Below are 25,248 nucleotides of genomic sequence, written 5' to 3'. Positions count from 1 at the left end.
CTTATTTCTGGCCTTCTTTCATGATCAGAATAAGCCCCAACTATAGCAACCTATTTGCAACTGGCCAATCAAAAGCATCAATACAGATTGATAGCTAGTTATTTATTAATATTTAAGTATATGCCTATTCTTTCCACATTGCAGCACCCAAGACAGCCAAAACAATAAACCATAGAACACCACCACCACCAAATTACATGACAACTATCAAGATATACAACCAAGCAGATAAAACACTAGAACCAACAAAAACAGTGACCAGCAGCCAACATCGGATCATAATCAGTTTGGCAAGATGAACAAAAAGGTCTTTGTCTTGTGGTGGTAGGTTTGATAGATCATGGCTGTCCCAAGCCCTGAGCCAAAACCTGAGACCTAGGGATAACCCCAGTGATGTCACAGGTTCTGGACCCAGGTGACGTTATAATAAAGAACAGCAGTTCTTTGTGACGGTGTTAAGCATGATACCTTATGTATCAACCACAGCTGCACAGAGTAATCAATTCAAATAAAAAATACCAAGTTTATCAAATGGAAAAAATACACACATACTTTTTTATGATTCAGAGTATTTATATACCACCCTTCAACCAAAAGGGCTCCCAGGCTTACAATCTGAACAAAATGTGAAAACAAGGAAAAGGAACTCCAAGAGTGATGAAATGACTGAAAAGGTTGAGCAGTGGTGGGACAGTTTAAGTCCAGCAGATATTTGCCTATTTTTCTCAGGGGTCACAGCAGTAGTAGTGGAATAGAGGGAGGGCCTTTCATCAGCTGCCAGGGCATAGGCATGATGACAGCACTCTCACCTAGAGATCTCTCCCCTTGTGATCTGAGAAAAAAAAATCTAGGCCCTGAGATCTGGAAATCCTAACAAGCAGAAGGCTGGGGTGGGGGTAGATGGGTCTCTCTAAGAAGACAATTCCAGAGTTTGTGTACAGACAAAGAACAGATCTACACCTTCTGTCTTTACTAGCCAGAACTCTTTCTCACTTATCTCAGCACAGAAGCCAACTCATATTACATGCACTTTCTTTGTGTGAACTGGTAAAACCAGAAGCTTAAAAAAGCTATCAAAAGTGTGAAACGATTTACTTGGTAACTTCCATTGTTCAGTCTATGATTTTAACTGAAACAAAGGCCTCTACAGAATCTTGAGACCCCACAGCCCAATTCACACAAGGAAACAGCAGTGGGGTGACTATCTTAAATCCCAACACTTGTGTTTACCGTACTTTCTAATGTACTCATATAGATTGTTTACCATGTACAGCTAGTATTTTAATTGCACCACAAACCTCATAATCTCTGTGAACTGCCTTTGTAAAACAATTCTACAAACAAGCAAGGCTTTTATGTAAATTATATAAAACAAATAGACTATAGATACTGATGAACATTTGTGATAAAAGTCACATCCTCATTTAACATGTCATTCATGAGACTGCCCAGAAGGAATGAAGACAATACCGACGTGGGAATTTACCTGTTTGTATTAGACACTCCTAAAGCAGGGGGAAAAAACATCTCTGCCCTAGTTTTAGTCCTAGAAATTCATGAGAAACAGACCAGGAAAGGAGGTATATCATATATATGTATATATTAAAAATCCTGTAAGTGCAGATAAATTCCCACCACATCGCTAGGCTTTTGACCAATATATTTTGACCAATTTAGGGACTTTGGTTGTGCCAGTCCTTTCTGGCTTATGGAAATCCTAAGCCTATCATGGGATTTTCCTGGCAAGTTTCTTCAGAGGGGATTTGCCATTGCCATCCTCTGAGGCAGAGAGCATGTGACTTGTACAAAGTTACCCAGTGTGTTTCCATGGCCGAGTCGGAATTTGAGCCCTGGTCTTCAGAGTCCTAGTCCAACTACACCTGCTGGCTGTCAACTGAGGGTCTTCAGTCAGAAAAGTCTGACTGCATTGAATTCAATTCATCTGCCAAGCAATTATGCACAAAATTGTTGCCTTAATCTGAATTTGAGACTATACAAAAGTAAGTCCAGGGCATTAAATCTTCCAGTTTGTAGTGACCCTAAGGTTTAGAGCAAAGTGTCACTAACAACTCAACTAATTGAAAAAAGAAGACAGGATGAAGTTAATACCTAGGCATCAGATTTATAGCCAACCCTTTAACCTTAAGTTACTGCTGAGCAGTTCCACTGAATTCAAAGTGAACAGTTTTAGGAAAGTATCTTTTCTAATAACTTAGGAAGGCATCTCTTGTCCTAATGATTAGCAATAATTTCTTTGTGGACTACCAACAGCATTACCTTTATGGCAACGCATGTTAAAACTGGCAACATTTGTCTCATTTAACAAAACAAGTCCTTGTAAATGCTCAAGCCTATTTACATACAGTATATGGATTTCAAAGGCTAGTAGGAAATCAATTAAGTCATTCACAGAGAGGAGTTCAGATCAGTGAAGAATGCAGTGATGTGAATCAATACTGTCTGGAAGCTGGATATCCATGATGAGTGCTAGAACTTACCTCTTTGAATTTGTGAGCCAGTTTGCTGGTGTCCAGTTCTGCTGGGGAAAACATGTCATCATTTTCAGGAAGCTCAAATACTTCAATGGCCATATCTCCTCCTGGGAGGACAGGCCCCATGTCATCCTCATCCTCATCAGTGGCATACTCCCCTGTCTTAGAAGTACATAATTATAACATTTCTGTCATTCACTGCCACTAGATAGTTTTACTGCATATAGTTTTCCGAAACAAACAATTCTTTAACAGCAAAATAAGACAAGTAAGTGTGAAAAGATAGCAGTGGCAAGAAGCAAAGGATGGAATCTTTTGGAAACTATGCCACGCGGGTGCATGCTCTAAATCCTAGAGCTACAGCAAAATTGTAATGGTTCGGACTACAATAATTGCACTGTATATTATATGTGTTTTTTTCTTGTACAGGTCCCATCCTTCTTTTATAAGGAGTGCAGAGACAAACATAATTATGCCATCCTATCATCACAACTACATTGTCAGGCAGAGTACCAAACCATGTACAATCTCTCTCAATAACCACATATACAGAAACCTCCCTGTCTTCATGGCTCCCAGATTGGGCAAGCACTACAATTTGGCCATATCAAGAGAGCCTAATCTTCACCTCCCCTTGCCCCAAGTGAAATAAAAGCACATGCTTTATTTTTCTTTTTTCCTTCAAGAGAAGCAGCACTTTACTTCTCCTTACCAAGGAGAAAGACAGCATTGGCTGTTTGTATCTCTGATACTGGCTGTTCTAGCCTGAAGTCAGAGAAGAAATATCCATGTTTGCACAAAGCACAAGGAAGGAAAACAGGAGGGGGGAAAAGGCTAACAGGAAGAATAAAGAAAGGCAGCAATATATATCTGTACATACTGGGTTGTTTTTTTTTTTTCAAATGGGGAGGAATGGATAGTGGTGAGCAAGCAATGAAGAAACACTTCTTGCTGGGAACATGATGAAGGAATCATCTTGCTAGGGGCACCAGGTGAAGGCTTAATATAAAGTCTTCCACTGCACACATCTCTTAAAAAGCTGTGACTGCAAAAGATTTTTATACCTGGGGTCTCACAATAAGATGGCCATGTGGAAACTGACCTTGAGCCTGAAAGACAACAACATCCCAGTACCACACACTAAACCTCACAGCTGTGTTCAGAAATACATATTCCTTGGTCAAAATTAGCCATCCTAACCACGCAACCTGGCGCCCTTGATATATTTTGAATTACAACTCCCATGAAATCAATCCAGCATGGCTAATTATGGAGTTGTAAGAAATGTAACACAAAACATCTGGAGGTTGTTGGGTTACCTAGCTATACTGTACCAAATGGATACTGTTGTTTAGGGACATGATGGGCCATTTAAATGTGCTCTGTCCTGTCAACATATAAGTACAGATTGATTTAGTTCAGGGAGGAAGATTGTGGGGCCTTCCACATGCTGTTGGGCTGCAACTTCCATCCTCCCTCACCACTAGCTGTGCTGGCTAAGGCTGATGGGAGTTGCCGTCCAACATTTGGAGACCACCCATTCTACAACTGATCTTCAGTGGGTGCTAATTCATGGTTATTCTATTCACATAGCAGAAAGAGGTATTCTACAAACAGAAATGGCTACAAGCCACATAAGATGGTTTGTGCATCTACCAGCAGCACTGTCAGGCAGCAAGCAAGGCAGTAAAGGCAGGCCAAGTATTCTAGGTTCAAGTACAGCCATGCTGTAATTATGTTAAGGTCTCTGGTGGCCTGCACAGATGTGAACTGATGTCATTACCATCCTTCATTCCTTGTAAGCTGTTGGCCTTTGAATGTGTATAACACAGCTGCATCTTCACTGCTCATACCAATGATCATTTGCATTTGCTTTAATAGAGAGTGCCAAATATTCCCAACATTCTTGGTCACATCTCAAACATCTCTCTCTGTTTTGTAATCAAGTATGACTTTTCAGTTACTGTTGTTTGCAGGAGTAAGAGTCCCATTTTATATATGCTTATTGAGAAAAAAGTCCTGCTGAGTTCATTATGACTGAACTTCAAGTACAGTCTATTATTCCACTTGAAGTACGTTACACATTCTAGATTCTATGCCCTGTTAAATTATCACAGACGTTACTGTGATAATTATTTCTGAAGTTTAACATGTTAAGGACACTTAAAGCTGACTGTGAATGTATTGTTCTAATTCAGAAAAAGAAAAGTATAAAAGAACACTGTACAGAATTTCACTGAAGAACATTCTCTTCCTTTTCTAAGGCTCCATTAAGGGCCTAAATCAGGGGTAGGCAACCTTTTTGAGCCGGGGGCCGGGTTGCTGTCCTTCAGACAACTGGGGGGCCGAAGCCAAAAAATAAATAATTAAATATATTTTTTTTAAAAAAATTAATTAAATAAATAAACCGGGACAAATGTAGGACAAAAATTTCAGATGGAGGACTCTTTTTAAAAAAATGGAGGACACGCAAAAAAATTTGCTGATTTAAAAAAAATGTTAATATAAATGCATGTTTTGGAGGCTTCTATAGACAATTGCCCCCCTTGCCTGCCGCTTGCCCCCCCCCTTGCCCACCTCCTCCTGATAGGCCAAAGGCCCCATGTCCTCATGCGAGAGGCCAAAGGCTCCGGAGGCAATCGGCGGCAGGACCGGGCTGGGGCCGGTCCCAAGGCCTTGCCGGGCCGCATCCGGCCCGCGGGCCACAGGTTGCCTACCCCTGGCCTAAATAGATGTCAGGAAGAGATGTGGGTACCACTGGCCTACCTTGGTACCATCTAGTAAAAGTAATGCATGATATGGTATCACTGTTATAGCACCCCCACACTCCAATTTATTGGGAACCACTTGCAGCAAATAAACATGACTCTGTCACTAGACACAGTACTTGTGCTATAAATTATGGAAAACAGATGGGAGACAACAGAAGCCACACCTCCCAAGTGATGTGTTGTTCATCCCAGAACTGATTCACAATAAACAAACTCAGTGCACATTCCTTGTAGCTTCTAAATATTTTCACTGGAACCAAGTAAACATCTCTAACATTTTCTCAATTCCTGGGTTCCTCTAACACAAAGGTAGAAATTAAAGTAGTTAAAATAACTCCAGTCACACACCAATCAATATGAGATAAATCCAGGAGGATGAAAGAAAGGAAGGAAGGAAAGAAGGAAGGAAGGAAGGAAGGAAGGAAGGAAGGAAGGAAGCGGTGGTGGTGGTGGGAGGACATGTGGCAGCACCTTTAAGACTAATTGGTTTTTATTTCTGCATGTGCTTTTGTGGATATAAGCCCACTTCTTCAGATGCAGTACTGAATGATAGGTACTAAGGCCTCAGGCATAAAGCTTATTTATATTTATACAATTATGGAAGTGGCTTAGCAACAACAAAAACTCAAACCAGTTAGTATTAAAGGTACTGCCATTTTCCCCTTTTTAACCCCCCTTCCGTTCTTCCTTCCTTCCTTCCTTCCTTCCTCTTCTTTACGATGCAAGAGACTAACACAGCTACATCTCTGAAATCTAGCATGTATCTTACACAGGAATCATGTTTTGGCTTGCAACTGAATAAATGAAGGAGGGACTGTAACAATATTAGTTGTTTAGATATTACACTGACTTATTAAGCCACATATTAGAATATAATTAGTATAGCGTAAGAAGCAAAATATCAGAGGCAAGTTACTTTCTCCACAAACCTTTTTAAGGTAACGGTTGTTTTTTTTATTGGAGTTGCCTGAGGTTCCATGAAATTTTCTCTGAGTATTCTAAAACAGTTGATAACAAACATTAAATAAGATCTCTTCTATGCAATAATATTCAGGTCAATAAACTTTATGTGTTCTATTCAGTGCCTGCAAAAGGGGCAAGAAACCTTGTAGCTGACTACAATATCCTTTATTCCCAATCATGAATATTGGGTCTGATAGTTCAGGAATATCTGAAGCATTACACAGGTTTCTCATATCTGTTCTACAATTATCCATAAAGAACTGAGAAGATTATAGCACATGGATGGGCATCTGTGGCTTTCCAGATTTTGTTGAACTGCAGCTCCCATCAACTATAGGTAGCAAAGTCAATGGTAAGGAACCATGAGAACTGCATTCTTGCAGCATCGAAAGGCCACATTTCCCATCTGTTGTAGACCATGTCCCAACTGCATTGCTTTCCTTAGCCCCATCCTCTTAGAAGTGTCTCCTGGTTCTAATACTAGTCCTCTGCTAGAGAGAGTTGTCAGCGTCACCAAACAGTAGTGAAACTGTCAAAGCACATTGTTGTTCAAGCAGCAATATGGTTGGAAATACAGTCAGCCCTTCTTATACAGGGATTTTTTATACATGAATTCAAGCATACACGGTTTGAAAATGTTCAAAAAAGTATAAATTTCAAATATCAAACCTTGATTTTCCATTTTTTTTATAAGGGACACCATTTTGCTATGTCATTATATTTAATGGGACATGAGGATTTTGTTATCCACGCAGGATCTTGGAACCAGACCCCAGCGTATAACAAGGGTCCACTTTACAAAGTTTCTTTGCTACTGTTATTCATACTGTTGTTTCGAATGTATATATTTCCAAAGTAAGTCTTCCAAAAGCTATCCACAACGACCAAATTACAACAGTTGCATCTGTAAGATCACAGTCTGGAATCTAAGCTGCAGCTGAAGGTGTGTCCTGTCAAATGGGTTACAAAATCAGATTTCATCAAATCTGATGGACAATATACATCTCAGAATCAGAAGAGCCTTAGTCAGGCTAGTGAGTTAACCCATATAGTAAGTGCTTTGTTCAATGGACATCTAATAACTGTAGGAATGTTTTTTTACGTTTTAAGGAAGTAAGAAGAAAAGAAGCTTGCATGCATGGAAACCACTGAAAACATAAAAGAAATGTGTGCAAACTTTATCTCTCTTTAGAATGTTACTAGGGACTACATAGTTGTATAGACCCAGAGCGGTATAGTGTTTTCAGTGATGAACTAGGACTTTGGGAGAGCAGGGTTTGAATCCCCACTCACCATGGAAATGTACTGTGTGACCTTGTTCAAGTCACATTCTCTCAGCCTCAGTGGAAGGCAATGGCAAACCACCTCTGAACAACTTTTCCTGAGAAAACTGTGTGATAGGTTTGCCTTATGGTTGCCATAAGTCAGAAACCACATGAAGGCACACAACAATAACAACATAGCTGCAATTCCTATTTGCATATCTAGAAAAAAAATTCCATAGCTCTCTACCTCCAAGAACACGAAAAGAGAGCAAAATAATTGAGAAGAACATATCAGATAATATTGGGTATCAGTATACACTGCAACTCTGTAAAAGCAGGGGGAGCAATGGTTGTATCATCTCCTTACACAACACCACCTTCAAAACTAATTAGAGGGAGATAAAAGTAATCCTCTGGCCGGACAGATAATGGTGCTTCTGTGCATTAACCATCCCACTCTTAATATAGAGGCAGCATAATCCTCCACAAGAAAAACATAATTTAGAGATGTATCAATTAGACCAAGGCTAGTAAATATTTTCCTGCTTCTTAAAAAAACAAAACAAAACCCTACTTTAAACTCAGGCTGAAATTGACCCACATTTTCAAATAAAACATACAATCCATGATTTTTTTATTGTGGCAAACCCCCAGATTTTTTATTTCAAATCATGTGAGATATCAGTAAAGTCTGAGGTCTCCAAGTAATTTGCCTATCTTAGCTGCACAGAATTAACATGATCTGCATTTCGTTTTCACAAACAAAACTACAGTGAATGAATATGTTGACATTTATTCTAAAAAACATGACAACGAACGTCTGCTCACTGTATTCCCAAGGATGATTCTGGCAGACATCTGACCTGCCAGACTGATGGGTTTTAGAAATGACTTCTAGTTTGAAACTGTGCCTGATGTACCTGTTTCTCTCTTCCATACTTGTTTGTTTCTGATATTTTAATTCATTGTACTTTAAACTGTGTTGTTCTTAGGATTTTAAGAAAATTATGTATTTGTATTTAGGTGATTGGAAAAATCACAAAATGAATATATTAAAAATCCTTTATATATGGGGCTGCCTTTAAGAAGTGTTTAGAAATTTCAGCCTAAATACTGCATTCCAAAAAGATCCCATCTTATCTTAGAAGCCAAACAAGGTTAGCCCTGGTTAGTACTTGGATGGGAGACTGCCAACGAATTCCAGGTGCTATAGGCTATATTACAAAGGAACTGGCAAAACCACCTGAGTATTTCTTGCCTAAGAAAACCATATGAAATTCATGGGGTCCCTATAAGCAAACAGGCAACATGAACATACACCCCAGAATACAGCGGGCAATTTATTCACTGGGACTTCCTAAATCAAGCATTTTTGGCCAATATTTAAAAGATTCCCCAGTTTGTTTTCAGGTACAATTAAAATCACCTATCCTAAAAATCCTATGTAGTCCAAGACAGATTATTGAAAAGACTGATTTTTCCCTCCCATATGAACTTGCCATCACCTTCAGTCATCTAGAAGTCCTGCTCAAGCTTTCTCACCTTCAGGAGTCAGGCATCTGGCTTCCAGAGACTGTGCCTTTTCTCTTCCCCAGACTTCTTGAATGTGGAATTCTTTCAAAGGTTGTCCCCATCCTTTGAGGTCAAAAAGCATGGAACTGCTTTATTTTATTGATGTTCTTGTTGTTGTGTGTCTTCAAGCCATTTCTGACCTAAGATGAACCTATCACAGGGGTTTCTTGACAAGATTTGTTTAGAAAAGTTTTGTCTCTGCCTTAGCCTCAGGCTGAGAGAGAGTGACTTGACCAAGGTCACTCAGTGGGTTTCCATGGCCTTGCAGGGATTTGAACCCTGGTCTCCAGAGTTAGAGTCCAGTGATTAATCCTGCATACTATGATGGCTCTACTTCAATTTATTTTGTATTTTAGACTGCTTTATTTTAAACTTTATTTTAAAATGCTTTATTTTATTTTAGATATTTCTGAATTATTTAACAAACTGTAACCCATATTAATGTTGGCTGAAAGGTAGGATGTATATACATTTAAGATAAATAAAAACAATTATTTCTTGATATGTGAAAATAATCAATATACCAATTTTCCTTATGCACTTCATGTGGTACATGATTTCTGTGGAAGAATCATAGGCAGTGAAGTGAGACTTGATATTTACCAAAGCTTAAGAAATAAGCAGCTCACTTGACATTGCAAATTCTTTTATGACACTGGTGTGTATTCACAATAAATATTTACCATGTAAAACAAACAATGGTAGAACAATGTCAGAACATATGCTTTGCATCAAAAGGTACCCAATTCAATTCTTGGCAGGTTCAGGTAAGAATGGGAAAGAATGTGTCTAAACCCCAGAGAGCAGCTGAGGGTCAGTGTAGAGAACAGTGATCTCTATAGACCATTGGACTTAATCAATATAAGATAGCTGCCTATACTACTCTTTTCATGGTTATCATGTCACATAAATAAATATGAAAACCAAAGTAGGAAAACTGAGAATTTCCCCTAATTTATCATCCTGAAGTATTTTTGGCCACCAGCCTAGAATTATGAGGAATTGACACTTTTTAAATTAAAGCAATCGAAGAATCTGAAAGAATTATAGTACTGTACACTTTGAGTATTAACACCGTGAACAGTACTGCCCAAGCTGAAATTCAAGAAAGCAAATTTTATCTCCTCCTCTATGTTGTACATTCAAGTAATAAGAATATTACATACTTAAAGAGAGATGCATTGTGCACAGCATGATTTTGATTATGATCATGAAGGGTGGAATGGTCATGCAAAGCTTTTTAATTTGCAGAAGGAAAAATTTCCAGCTGCAATTAGATAAAACACTGGAGAGAAAGTGAAATGCAAGGAGACAAGGAAAGGGAACTTCATGAAGTTACAAAAGAAGGAAGAAACGTGTTACCTCATCATCATCTGCGTCATACTGTGCATAGTGTTGTTCCAAAAGCTCTCTCTGGCGACGTTCTTGCTCTAAGGTCTGGCTAATCAACTGAGCCACTTCACTTACTTGCCCTGGCTTTTCTCTTCCAATTATAAACCTGAGGAGAATATCAATGAAACAAAGAATTTCTCATCTGCTCCTTACCTGTATACTGTACACCCCAACATGACACCTTAAAAACTAAGACATATCTTCTGGAATAAGCTTTTGCAAACTCTAGCATTGCATGTACAAAAGCAGCACAAGTGGCCAAATTTTTCATTCATTCTTTGTCTTTCACTCACTCACATATAAATATTTAAGACAAGTCCATGGCTGTGTTTAGAACTGTTCTGGGCAGAATAAATGTTAAATTCAAAGATATGAATATAAAACTTCTACAGTATTAGTCCTGGAATTCCTTCATGAAGTAGAATCATAATGCAGGACAGATGTTACCATGCAGAGTATCCAATGTATTTTTCAAAATGTAGTACCTGGTGAGATTTCTTTGATGAGAAAAGGGAGGACCTGAGTGCAATAGTGAGAAAAGGTATCCTATCCTTGGTATGTCCTGTTGTTCCAGTAGGAGTAAGAGTAAGAGTAAGAGTAAGAGAGGTAAGAAGAAGGATTTACAAACTGCAGCATAAATGTGGGGAATAGAAATTTTATTTCCCCCTTTACTTGCCCATTTACCAGTTGCCAAAATCCATTTTTAGGTTCTTCTATCTAATGAGCACTCAAAAGTTTTTGCACCTCAGGTTGTAATATTAATATATATGCTTCTTTTATGATTAAATATTAATTTAAGCCTTGTTTAAAGGAAGATTACATGCAAGAACAGTGTCTATGAAGTCCTTAATCTCAGCTGTGTATGGATGTAACGAATAAACGAAGGCAATGTTGGCTTTCTTCTGTCCTCCTTAATGTGCAGAAACAAAAAACAAAACCTTTGGCCCACCAGAGATGCTAAGTTACAGCATTGTCCGAGGTAATCACTCTCAGAGGTAGTTAACAGTAGCAGAGTATGGAAGTACCAGTTCAGTTTAAGTATTGGCAATGCACTGACCACTTGAATAAACTGTCAGACACTCATTGATACCTTCCAAGTCCTTGGAGGTTCTTTATCATCCGTTATAATATGTCCAGATATTTACAAACATTCTTCCTGACTCCCATCAACATATGCCATTTTACCAACTCAGCAACAATCCAACTCACCAACATAAACCCACAGGCGCCTTAACTTTCAGTGCATTTATACACAGAGCTGGCTAAGAGTCATCGCTTGGTGCTACTCAGTAAGTAAGTATTTGCATCATGCCAAGTGCTCTGACTCAGCAATTCCTGCCACTCAAAATATTTTACCACAATTTAAAGGAACATTGTTCCAACAGATAGGCATTCAAAAGGAAAAAGGAACAATACCCAAAGCTTAAAGAGTTATTTCACCAGGCTATAAACTCCAGCATGTTCCAGCCAGAATGGCTAATGGTCATGCTGGTTGGGATCTTCTATGAGCATCAGTCCAAAAAGTAATTTCCCCCCCAAGCTCTAACAATAACATACACATCAATCAAATACAAAGTTCCATATGCACACACAAACAGAGTTGCCAAAGACAGAATTTCCAATGTGTTATATCCAGATGCTGGTCCTGCCACGCTAGGGTTCTTAGGCAGCAGTTCTAACATTACATGTGGAGCTGAAATAGGTGGGGTGGTGGAACAAGTCCTGAGCACTTGTCTGGAAGCAACTATATAGACATTAAGAAGTCATTAGGTCCACAATCATTTTTTAAAAGTTCTGATCCCTACAGTCTATCCACTGCCTTCAAAATTAAGGAACGACTTTTATTAATAATCAGTCATTGCAGTCCTGTGATGTTCTAATCATCAAATGCAGCTATAAAGATTCCTGATATACTAAGTACTCCTTTTCTTGGCATACAATACATATCCAGATGTTTTATCTTTACCTGCATAAATTAATAGATGTTGCCAAAATGCTATAGGTGCAGTCATTTCCCTCTCATTTTTGTGTTTTCTTGACAATGTTTCCATTGTTCCTGGATTACCTAGAGCAGTGGTAGGTAACTCTGGAGGAACTGGGGACATTTTTCATCCCTGCACTCCCTTTGGGAGTTGCACCTGTGTTCTGAATGCCACTGGAAGCAACATCACATCACTTCCAATGTCACTTTCATCCTATTTTCACCCGTTTGTGGGGAATTTAAATATTGTAGGGGGACTGGTGAGTGATGGGGGCAAAACTGCTATATTTGGAGGCAGCTTTGAGCTGATATTGGCCAAAACATTTGATTTTTTTCCTTGAATTTTAGGGGTCTCAAAGGCTGCAAAATGGGCCCTGCCCATGGGCCACACTTTGCCTAACCTTGATCTAGAGGGAATAGTTTCTACAATTTAATATAGCCATCATTTGTATAGCTGTTAAATGTATACTGCAAGTCTTCAATGCACCTGGCTCATCAGGGTAGTCTGCTAAATCACAAATGCAAAAAGGATCTTAAACTGATCGAAAGTGGAGGCGTGTAAGAGGCTACAAAAGGAAACAAAAATTTACACTAAAACTATTTCTTACATCTATGTTGTAAATAAAACTTCCACAGACTGGTACTCTCCAGATTGTATTGACTATGATCGACTACTAAACCACAGATGGCACCAGTTTTGAGATATTGCCTTACAGCAAGGAACTGACACATGTCCACATCTCAGAGTAACATATACAAAGTAGCTGGGATTATTAGGGAATAGACATTTTTAAATTTTCTTGAAGATTACTTCATATATTTATTTCATTTATGCAGAACGTGGAAAACTTATTTTTTCAGGCCTAAAATTCCCAGAATGCCCCAAGCAACATGAGTTAGCAATTTGTGTTAGGAAAATGACCAGTTTTTAGAGGTTCTTTAAAGCCTGTATTCCTCTGCTTTCTACCATAGATTTCAAGGTGGCACAACCACAGATTCTTAGAGTAGAACAGAAAGTGAAAACAGAGCCAGTGAGTGGCAGCTTCCTCCATGCCTTCTTGCATGACATTGCAGTGCTACAGTTCTCTTCCCACAGATGTTTTAAATGTGTGTCTTTTTTCTAGGTGAAAAAAATCCATTCAGCAAAAGATATGCTTTTACAACCATCTCCTGTGGGAAGAGAACTGAAGTGCCATGATATCATGCAGTAAGTTATGGAGAAAGGTGCTACTCTCTGGCTCCATTTCTGCTTTTGTTTTCTCATGTGATAAGACTCTGGGTTTCAGAAAGCTTCCCATGCTTGAGAGAGACTGCTTGAACTGAAGTGCCATTGCTATGTATTCTTCAAAAGTACTCAAGAACAATCTTCAACACAAAATTCTCAAGAGCATTTCTTCTGCTGAGTCATTTGTCAGACATGAAGTCGTAAAGAGAAGCAGACAGGAATGCAATCTGGCATATGTAGAGTTGTCAGCGAGGACTTCAAAAAGAGAAAGAAATATATTTGAATATGTTATGATGAGGTCAGGGTCTTACTGTGAGACCATGTAACTGCACACAGAGAAGATTTAAGGTCTGGAGAAAAGTCACCAGAGTAAAATCCATAATATATGTAAACCTATTAACTACCATTCTGCCTGTCCTCCAAAGATCAGTGAGATCCTGTCATAAAGCCTTTTTGTGGAGACAAAATTCTGATTTACCACTTTAGACTTTTCCTTTCTCACAAACATACATATAAAGCCCTACTCCTCTTCAGCCACTTCCCTTCTTTTTGTGCACACCTGCATGCTTCTCTATGAAGTGCTGCTTCTCTGCCCTCTAACAAACAATGGGAAGAACATGAGGCATCTCCACCATAGCTTGTGAGATATTTAACATTCTCAATCAGAGAGCTCTGGCATCACTATAAACTACAAATCCCAGGATCCCATAGGATTGAGCCATGCCAGTTAAAGCAGTGTCAAACTGAAATATTTCTGTAGTGCAGATTGGACCCATGACAGGTATCTCCATCCTACATGAATCTGTCCAGTCTTCCTTTAAAGCTGCACAACGTGACAGTCAACACTATGTATTGGGGTAATGATTTTCATAGTTTAGCATGCACTGGCTTATCTAGCCTTTCTAAATATGGAAATCCATAGAAGGATTTAGCATTGGCTAGATCTTTCCACATGTGAGAAGCCAAGAAAAAACTGCCACAACACAAAAAGTTATCTTCACTGCTGGGTTTTGAACTATGAGAGATTAGAAGAGCTCACTATGGATCTGCCTATATCCATTGAACAGGAAGACATTTACATGGCTGCCTGGCAACAGTACTGACTCTTGTTGTTGTTAATTCTTCTCTTAACCGCCCCCCCCCCCCAGGATAGAAACAGCCAGGGGGAACTGATAGAAGTATGTTAAGGGCTATGGCCACACAAGAAATGGTTACTAGTTTTTAGAATAAGGACAGACAACTGCAGCAGGGGCCAATTTTAACTTCCATAGTGGGTCATACTATCATGTTCTTGCCTAAAAAAAATGTAAACCACTTCTAATTTAAATTTCTCTTTTTAGCTGTTGTTCAGCATTTGGATAATGTTTTTTTTTGGGGGGGGCAAGAGTGTTGGGAAATGAGTTTAAACACATATAGCTGTTCCATGTAGTATTTAACAGGGAATTCCTTTTAAATGCAAATCTAACTAAAGACCTATATGCGGAAGATTGCTATGATGAAACAAGCAGAGTAAGAGGGAGACTTGGCATCTTCTAGTGTTTAATTGGAGGATTCAGAATAGGTAGACAAGAAGGGAGAACACTTTGGGTCACTCAAACTATCTAACTCTATAAATACTGCCCTCTCTGTGGCATTCTTGACTCTTCAGTGCTAACCGTTGCTACAAATGACCTGAACAGACACCTGGGCCAAAACTAAAAAAATAATTTCAGCAGGGAGAAATGTAAGATACCACGCTTGGGCAGTAAAAGTGAAATGCATAGATATAATATGAGTGACACTTGGCTTGGTGGCAGTACATGTGAAAGGGATCTAGGAGTCTTAGTGGACCACAAACTGAACATGAGTCAGCAATGTGATGCAGCAGCTAAGAAAGCCAATGCAATTCTAGGCTGAATCAATAGGAGTATAGTGTCTAGATCAACTGAAGTAATAGTACCACTTTATTCTGCTTTGGTCAGACCTCATGTGGAATACTGTGTCCAGTTTTGGGTACTAGAATTCAAAAAGGATGCTGACAAGTTGGAGTATGTCCAGAGATGGGTGACCAAAATGGTGAAAGGTCTGGAAACCATGCCTTGTGAGGAGTGGCTTGTGGAGCTGGGTTTGATTAACCTGGGGCAAGAGAAGGTTAAGGGACAGCATGATATCCATGTTTAAATATTTGAAAAGATGTCATATTGAGGATGAAGTAAGCTTATTTTATGCTGCTCTAGAGACTAGGACCCACAGCAATATATTCAAGTTATAGAAAAAGAGATATCACCTAAACATTAGGAAGAACTTCATGGTAAGAGCTGTTTGTCAGTGGAACACGCTGCCTCAGAGAGTGGCAGAGTCTGCTTCTTTGGAGATTTTTAAAGCAGAGGCTGGACAACCTACTATCAGAAGTGCTTTATGTTTTCCTGAATGGCACGGGGTTGGATAAAATGTCCCTTGTGGCCTCTTCCAAGTCTATGATTCTATGACTGTGCATGCATGAGTTCACAAGATTCATTCCTGTCCCTCAAAATTACCTTGATGGGTTCTGAGGAACATGTTGTTATGTGCCTCTAAGCTGACTCCGGCATCTGGTGACTCTATCATAACATTTTCTTGGCAAGATTTATTCAAATGAGGTCTACCATTGCCTTTCTCTTAGGCTGGGAGAAAGTGACTTGCCTAAAGGTACACTGTGGGTTTCCATGGCCAAGTGTAGATTCGATCCACAGTATCTGGAAGCCTACTTCAATATTTAAACCATGCTGGCTCCCAAGCTGAGGCGCTTGGGTGGCACAAAAAAGGGGCTGGGGCCTCGAGGCTTCATTTTGTGCACTCCACTTTTAGAAGCTGATACTTTTCAATTAAAAAAAAATCAGTGGGAGAATTTTAAATACACAATGGGCCATAAAGACTCATATGTTCAAAACATCGCAAGCAATACTTTAAAACGAAACACATTGATTTTTTATATAAAAAAGTATAGGAGCAGAGAATATCTAAGTGCAAACTGTTTAATTAACTATTCCAGTTCTGATTATGTAGGCAGAAACCAGTATAGAAGAGTCATTATGCTCTGAATCATGGCCTGAAAGATTAGCCATTGAAGCATAAGAACACTTAAAGAACCTAGCTAATTATATGCTTGCTATTACTGGTGTGCTAGAACTAGACATGTACTTTATTACTGACAAGAATAGTGCTAAGGAGCATACGGTATGATTACAGAGAACAGAGAGCATAATAACCAGTGAAGTCACATGAAGGAACATACAATATCCAAGTCTACCAGGAAATAAAAATTCTCTTCTACAAATCCTGGTGAAATAATTAGGTGCTCTCTGCAAGAATGCTGCCTGGTGGATCATGCACTGTGATATCAGTGGAGTCCTAAAACAGTACCTCAGAAATGTCTCAGTGCAGGCTACTCTGATTTGGGAATTACTATTTATTTATGCTAAGGCTGTTCTAAGGGAATGTTATTAAGGCATATTAAGTAGTCACTTTACTGAAGCTAAGCCAAGCTATGGGCTTGTCTACATGATTAAAATACTCCTCATACGAGTCAAATAGAATATTAACTGGCCACATGCACTTCATGGGGCTTTCTGTGCCCCCCCCCCCCCCCCCTAAACCTTGCAGAAAAAGGCTTCGTGGTTTTTACCAGAGTATCTGTAGAAATTTTGGCCTGTTACAGACTGCCAAAATAAAGCTGCTTTGGGTCTCTTTGGAGGTATGCTATTTAAATGATGCATGGGTCCTAAGAGTCCGGAGGTCGCACCAAAGCCACACTCCATTCATAAGCACTGGAGTTCAGCTTTGGTGCAGCTTCCAGATTCTTAGGATGCATGCATCATTTAAACAGCATACCTCCAAAGAGACCCGAAGCAGCTTTATTTTGGCAGTCTGTATAGTATCTGTAGAAATAAAAGTGTGCATTTTTTACAAGAGGGAGTATGAACAGATGCAAATAGATGTGAATTTGTGCAGGAAAGTGAAGACAAGTAATCACTGATCTGAATGGCTGAAAATGTGCACCAATTTATATAATACACTTACATGTAGATTACCTCTTTGGCCTCATCCATACTACAGAAATAATGTAGTTTGGAATCGCTTTAACCACCATGGCTCAATGATATGGAATTCTGGAATTTGTAGTTTTGTGAAATATTTAGCTTTCTCAGAGAGCTCTGGTACCACATTAAACTATCAATCTTAGGATTCTATACCATTGAGCCATGGCAGTTAAAGCAGTGTTAAACCACATTATTTCTCCAGTGAAGATGCACCCTATGGCTTGGGTCTGACAAGAGACCACCTGAGAACCTCCTACATGCTGCCTTGACTTCGAGGAAATGGAAAAAGGAGGGTGGATCAAAATAAATAAGAGTACAGGTGGTTTGAGTGCTGGATTAGGAGTCTAAGAGATCAGGGTTTGGATTTATAGACATGGAAACCCATTAGGTGGGCAAGCTTCACTCTCTCAGCATAAGAGACAATGACAAAACTTCATCTGAATAAACTATGATAACCAAAAAAGCTCACAATAAAAAATGTGTGCATGTGTCTTAAACAATCAACCCAGAAAAGCAAACCAAAATATTTAGCAGAAACAAACAAAACCTGAAACATACAACACTACTTTCCAGTCCTGGTTTTGGCCCTTGTTTTCGCTGCTGTAAACTGCGCTTCTTAAGAGCTTTCAAAATATTTTTTTTAACCTACACATTTAAATGGATACTATTCCATACAGATGATGTAGCTCTAAAGGGCATAATACTCTAGTCTGATGAGGTGGGGAAGATATTGAATTCTGACTTGATAGCTGGCTGAGCAAAAAGAAACACATTAAATTAGCATTTCCCTGCTACAGAAAATAGGACTAGTTCATGAAGTAGCAGTTAAATGGAAAGACACAGCCTCACAACAGGAGTATTTGCAAGTCAAGAAGTTAGAATAAGGAAAAAATTTCAGTCACTCCAGGGCAATATGATTAAATAATGACCTCAGGAAGAGGATGACAAGTTGCATTATCTTAAAATAATATTAACATGGCATACTGATGCTGAATGGTGTTTATATGATGGGCTCTGGAGGGGTGTTGGCCTAACCATCAAGAACCATCTAAATACTGTCAACACTTGTGGCCATTAAAGATACAGAAAAAATGTGTGTACATAAATATATATTTTGAACTCCTAAGGGTGAATGCAGTTTGAGCAAATTCCATTATGGAATGCTTTACAAGGATATATAGAATCATAGAATCAGTTGGAAGAGACCATAAGGGCCATCCAGTCCAACCCCCTGCCATGCAGGAAATCACAATCAAAACATCCCCATTGACAAATGGCCATCCAGCCTCTGTTTAAAGACCTCCAAAAAGGGAGAATCCACCACTCTCTGAGGAAGTGTGTTCCACTGTCAAACAGCTCTTACTGTCATGAAGTTCCTCCTAATGTTGAGATGGAATCTCTTTTCCTGCAGCTTGCATCCATTGTTTCAGGTCCTGTTCTCTCGAGCAAGCTTGCTCCCTCCTCAATATGACATCCCTTCAAAATATTTAAACAGGGCTATCATATCACTTCGTAACTGTCTCTTCTGCAGGCTAAACATCCCCAGCTCCCTAAGCCGTAAATATAGCAAAACTAGATAACTAGTAGGAAGCATTTTCTGTATCAAGTTATAGATCCGTATTGAATAATATGGAAAACATGATGATAAAACAACAGCCATCTGTCATGAAATCTTTGCACCAGTCAAAAAGAGTTGTATTAACAATATCAAGAAAGTGGTGGGATCGGGGTGTTCAATTCTGTAAAATGTACAGAGCTGGACACTGTGACTTCCCTATGCACACAGCACAGTGTAAACACACACCCCAGGTGAGGAAAAGCTCCACAAATTCAATTGCTAAAGAAAGCTGGCTACCCCTTTCTGTGGCAATTACTCCAGTCTTGCCATAATGAAGACTCTTTCCTTCAGTGTGGTGAGATAAGCCACCCCACTTCAGTTTTGAAAACTGGAGTTGAACATATACTGTGACAATGTTATTTTTTGTACCAAATGCAGTGTAATTGATAAAGGCCTTAGCTTATAATAATCACCGAACTATAGCCAAAGCTGACAGTGAATTAGATTTTAATTTTGTTTTGCCCAATGTTTATTTCTATGTTTGTTGCTGGGTTTGTGAGCCAGCATAGTGTAGTGGTTTAAGTGTTGGAGTATATCTCTGGAGAACAGGGTTTGATTCCTTGCTCGGCCATTAAAACCCACTGGGTGACCTCAGGCAAGTCATACTCTCTCAGCTTCTGAGGATGGCAAAGGCAAACCTCTTCTGAACAAATTTTGCCAAGAATAAGGTTGCCTTAAGTCAGAAATGGCTTTAAGGGGCCCAACAACAACTATGTTTTTTCTGGAGTAAATCTGCCATTCAATAGAAAGCGTGTTCATGTTTTTGGGTCTTGTAATATAATTTAAATTCCCTAGCTATAAAATGTCACACAGTCATATCCTTCTGAGGTGCTTTTCAGTGTTTAGAAGTGGCATACGGAGGCTGCCTGATGTTATGGTTTACAAGTTCAAATAATAGCACTAAAGCTCAGAAGACAAATCATTGTTTTAACTCCTGGTTATGACCCCCTAAAGCTGTAATAAAATAAGAATCTGTGGCTGTATACTAAACCTTGAGAAATTCCAACAACTTTTGTTTACGCAGAGCAGGTGAATCACAGCAGTATTCTGGCAGAACGTGGAGAGATGAGACAGAATATCCTGCTAGTAGGAACATAAGCTTTGTATCCTCATAAAACTGTTAACAGGGTACAACTGGAATCAATTTTAAAATTGCCTTGAATTATACAGAAACAGTAGATATTCTTAAATGTGACTCACTCAAGACTTGTTTTTGTTACATCAAGATGTTGGATTTGTGGATAATAAGAGTAAGGCAGGAAGTAAAGCCATTCCTTTCACTATGCTACTGTATTTACACTTTTTCATTTGTTCCTATAAAAGTCTAGTTTAAACTCAGAAGGTATGTCATTGTTTTTATGTTCCTCAAAAGCGCCAAATGCTGCTGCTTTTAGGACCATAATTTCAAGGCTAAAACACATCATATTCTTTACAAATTCCAGCTAATATAAAAAGATTGAAATGATAAACTTCATGAGGGCAAATATGACACTGTTCCCTGTGTCAAAACTATAGCTGAAAAGGTAAAAAGCCATATTTCTGTTTCATCACTGTGTTAGTGAAAGACAATTGAGCTACATTATATCCAGAAGCTACAACAGGGAATCTATTCTAGGTCACTGACTTCTACTGTCATTACCATTCAAAAAATGCTCATGAAACTTGGCAAGAGGCAAAGTCACTAAACAGTAGTACCATATAAGCGTTCTAAAGTAGTATTGACCAAATTATTGCAAGAGGGGGGAAATCAAATAAACAGCTTCAATTTAATTACTTTTAAAACACTATCAAATACACATCCCTATATATAAAAGATCTTTGATCAATACTATTATGGGAAGGGAGCTGAAAGAATGCTTAAGGAGATGTGTGTCCAAAGCACAAGTAATTAAAATAAAAATTGGTAACAATGCTAATCAAAACAAATTATTTAAAATTCATCTGATTCTACAGTTAATAATAAAGTATTGTGCAAATAATATGTGGGTGATCACATCTGTCAAATCAGAGAGGAATAACAGCTACGTCTTAATTTCATCACCTCCAGTTGCAGATTTATAGTGGAAAACATTCGCTTCCAGCGAGAGACAATGCTTACTGCATTATGGGAACTTAACAGTATTTCCCTGAAAGTGGTAGCCAGGTAGTAGCTACAAACCATAAGGTTTATTTCACATAACATAGTTGCAGCATTTTGACCCCAATTTAACTGCCATAACATCATCTGACTGAATCCTAGAATGTGAGGCACTAGAGCTTTCTGGAAGAGGATTCAAGATACTTTGTTGTAGTGGTTGTCCCTTTGAGTCCCACTTACAACAACCCTATCATTGGGTTTTCTTGGCAAGATTTATTCAGAGAAGGTTTCCTATTGCTTTCCTCTTAGGAGGAGAGTGTGAACTGTCCAAGGTCACCCAGTGGGTTTCCATGGCTGAACCCTGGTCTCTCAAGATCCTACTCCAACTTCCAAACCAGTACACATACTGGCTCTCATAATGCTGCATCCAAAAATTCCCCACAAAACTACAAATTCCAGGATTCCAGACTCATTAAAAGCATCTGTCAAGGAGCCAACATTTCCACACTATCAAAAGCAGCTCTGGATAAGAAAAAGTTCATCTGTTCTGCTTAAGCCTATTGTAAGAAATTCCAGCTATTGAAATGCTGTGGTAACTGGGTTTTTTTTCTAAAAGAGAGCACAAGTGAAATGTGACAAGTAAAGTCAGGATAAATCTTAGACATAGGGGTATTAGTCTGGAAAATCCATATGCAAAGGGATCTTGTAGCACCTTTGAGACTAACTGAAAGAAGGAAGCTGGTAGCATGAGCTTTTGTAGACTTGAGCCTACTTCCTCAGATGCACACATTCTTTCTTTTGGTTAGTCTCAAAGGTGCTATAAGATCCATTTGCATAAAGGATAACTCTTGTAAACCATACAGTGTGGAGTGTGGGATTCTGCCCATCCTTAAGAAAATATGTCCTTTTTGGAGTTCTGTGAAGAAGAGCAGCTCATCAGCATACCTTTCCTACCAGCCTATGCTGAAGTTGCCATAAATGGAAAGGAAGCTGGATTGGGTGAGGAAGCAAACTTTTAAGCTAATGAACAATGAGGGAGAGCACTGGGAGGACGAGCAGCTCAACTGCATATCTTTTCCAACAGCATTTGCTGAAGTTGTTGGGAGCAAAATGGAGCCGGATTGGGTGAGAAAGCAAGCTTTTGAGCCAGTGGCAGTATTATTCCAAAGAGTTACTACAATCTAAAAGATGAGAAAAATTAACTGCAGGTTTGGAGGCAGAAGGATCATGTTTGCTGCAATGTGCGTACAATATTTGTTTTTTTGCCAGGAAACCTTTCTGAATACACTTGCAGCAAGTGCAAGCCAGCAACTCTCTTGGAAGAGAAGGTCAGCGCACTTCAGCAACAGATTGACATTCTTCAGTGCATCAGAACATGAGGACTTCCTGGAAAGAACAGAGGGAAAACTGATTTTTCACAGTCAACAGAAAGAAAATGCCAAGGAAAATGAAGAAGACTGTTATCATTGAGGATTTCAGCAAAACAACTGATAATATTTTGATTAGCAAACTGCTTAAATATGGAATAGAAAGAAACACTGTCAGATGGATCCACATTTAGTTGGGAAATGTGCTCAAAGAGTCATCATCAATGGCTGCATTTCAAACTGGAAGGAGGTCTTCAGTGGAGTGCTTTTGGCTTCTATTCTAGGGTCATTATTCTTCTTTATTTTTTTATCAATACCTTAGATGATGAGGTGGAGGGAATCCTTATCAAGTTTGCAGATGGCACAAAACTGAGATGATACAGTGGAAGATAGGAAACATTGGTGCACTGTGATGTGTCCATGATGGAAGTGCGGCGCCCAGAGTGCGGACGTATCGCTGCACTTGCATCATGTGTGTGCGCCCTGTATTATTATTTATTATTATTATTAACCTTTATTTATAAAGCCCTGTATGGATGGTGCTGCGTAAAGATGGCGCCATCCATACGTGCAAGGGTTCTGGAGCATGCAGATGTTGCATGCATGCTCCAGAACCCTAGTATCGGCGGCAGCATGAAGCTTTTGGCTCATCTGTCCCAGGCCTATGATTCAATGATTCTACTTTTCACGTGAAGAAGTCCTGTGGAGGTACAATGGCCTTACATCTCCTTTAAATTTAGTACAATGTCATGTCATGTTTATCCAGCTGTGAGAGAATCTGGAACACTGGCGTGGACTCAAAGAAGGTTGAATACAGTGCCAGCCATGTTATTCCTGAACTGTTGACCCCTTAGGTAGTATTAGCTCTAAGCTAATGAGACGAAAATGTTCCGGTATTGGGGGGAAGGGTAATCCTGTTCTTCAAAATATCCCTGTGAGTCAATCTGGAAAGCTAGGCAGGATGCAACAAGAACCAGTGTACCATAAAATGGCATAAAACTGTAAGAACTGCTTTGTTGGATCAAACTAAAGGTCCATCAGAACAAGCACTTAGTCGTAAAGGAAACCAGCCACTTTTTCCCAGGAAGCACACAAGTAGAAAATACCGTAATACATACTGCCATCCTGTTTCCCCTTGGCATTTGGAAATCAGAGGTACAATGTCTTTGAACTTAAAAGGTGTAACTTGAGTAGCCAGCCACATGCTTCAGGATTCTCATTCTCATTCTTTCTAAAGAGTACTTTAACTGGTGGCCATCACCATATCATTATGACAATATATTCATCCAACATTAATATCATATTCTGCAGTAAAGTGCTTATTTGTGTTTGTTCTCATCTGCCTGCCAAACAATTTAATTTATAAACAGTAGTCCTGGCATTTGGTTGTGTGTATGTGAAGAATTATGAATTAATTTTGTCCTCCTCCTCCTCCTCCCCCCCTCTCAGTATTAATCTGTCTCATTCTTACCTCCCAAAGTAATGTTTTATCGATTTTTTTTATTTAAATGAAAAACTGCCAGCTTCATTGTGCCAATCATTTTAGTTGCTTCTTCTCATAATATCTCCTGTTATATATACTTGCTGTTTTATTTTTAGTTCAGCTTCAGTTCATACCAACAGCAAGATCATCCCCTGCATTTCAAATCCTGCAAACATCTGAAAGTTCTCTAAATAGTTAAGACTATGTTAGAACTATAAACATGGGGCATAAATATTTTTCCCAAAGCTAATTATTTCTTCCAAAGGTGATATAAACTTAAGAGGCTTTTACTGGGTCCAAGCATTTCACTAATTGCAGCAGCCAAAAACAGAAACCATTTTAAATTTCAAGTGTTTTACCATTATTAGGTGATATCTGATATAAAGTTGTGGCCTCTCCTGCACAGAGAAAGCCTCACCTCTATGCTGTTGAGAGCAATCACACTAGATTGTGAAAATCTGTTTTATTTGGAACAGCCTTTGGCGTTGACTTTAATTCCATCTGATCCAGAATATCCAGCAATCAAGTTATCAACTGGACAGTTATCAACCATTGCTCCAGAGTTAGTAAGATTTTCATTGCATCCTATTGTTTCTAGATATATTTGCAAGAGCTGGTTGTGAACTATGAAGTTCAGATGGCTTTGGAACATGGTATCTGAAGGATTTCTTACTTTCATGAGGCTGCTCATTCTCTTTCTTCTGCAGTCTAAGATGACCCCACTCTCTAACGATGGGCAAGTGGTGACTGGGGGCCAAGCCTTCTCTGTAGTGCAGGTTGCTTGTAGAATCCATGGGGAATGTCATATGTGTATCAAGGTAAGTTGATTCCATTCTGACTATTCTCTAGAACTTCTCATGACATACACTATCTAGACCATGACCAATTTGTGGGGCATAAACTAATACCAATGAAATTGTTGTAAACTATTCTGAGCCCATGGAAAGGTGGGAGTTATAAATAAAGCTTCTCAGCTTTAGAAGG

The 25,248-nt window shown here is 39.0% G+C and overlaps 1 protein-coding gene across 7 annotated transcripts in view; it reads right to left on the bottom strand.

Annotated features, from left to right (window-relative positions):
• PPP1R9A (protein phosphatase 1 regulatory subunit 9A) overlaps positions 1-25,248 on the bottom strand; it is a 164,677-nt gene that overhangs the window by 50,772 nt on the left and 88,657 nt on the right. For 4 of the 7 annotated variants that reach the window (XM_042471798.1, XM_042471803.1, XM_042471800.1 and 1 more), the window contains exons 5-6: positions 10,426-10,561; positions 2,499-2,654 (exon numbers count right to left, since the gene is read on the bottom strand). In XM_042471798.1, coding sequence (XP_042327732.1) covers positions 2,499-2,654; positions 10,426-10,561 — 292 coding nt within the window. Of the gene's footprint in view, positions 1-2,498; positions 2,655-6,192; positions 6,262-10,425; positions 10,562-25,248 lie in introns of all 7 variants that reach the window. The other 3 variants (XM_042471796.1, XM_042471797.1, XM_042471799.1) reach the window with 1 other exon arrangement.

The sequence above is a fragment of the Sceloporus undulatus genome, chromosome 6 (assembly GCF_019175285.1).
Source record: "Sceloporus undulatus isolate JIND9_A2432 ecotype Alabama chromosome 6, SceUnd_v1.1, whole genome shotgun sequence".
In the NCBI taxonomy this organism is placed as follows: Eukaryota; Metazoa; Chordata; class Lepidosauria; order Squamata; family Phrynosomatidae; genus Sceloporus; species Sceloporus undulatus.
Note: the sequence above shows the minus strand (reverse complement) of the source record. Positions and strands in the feature narration are given on the sequence as shown.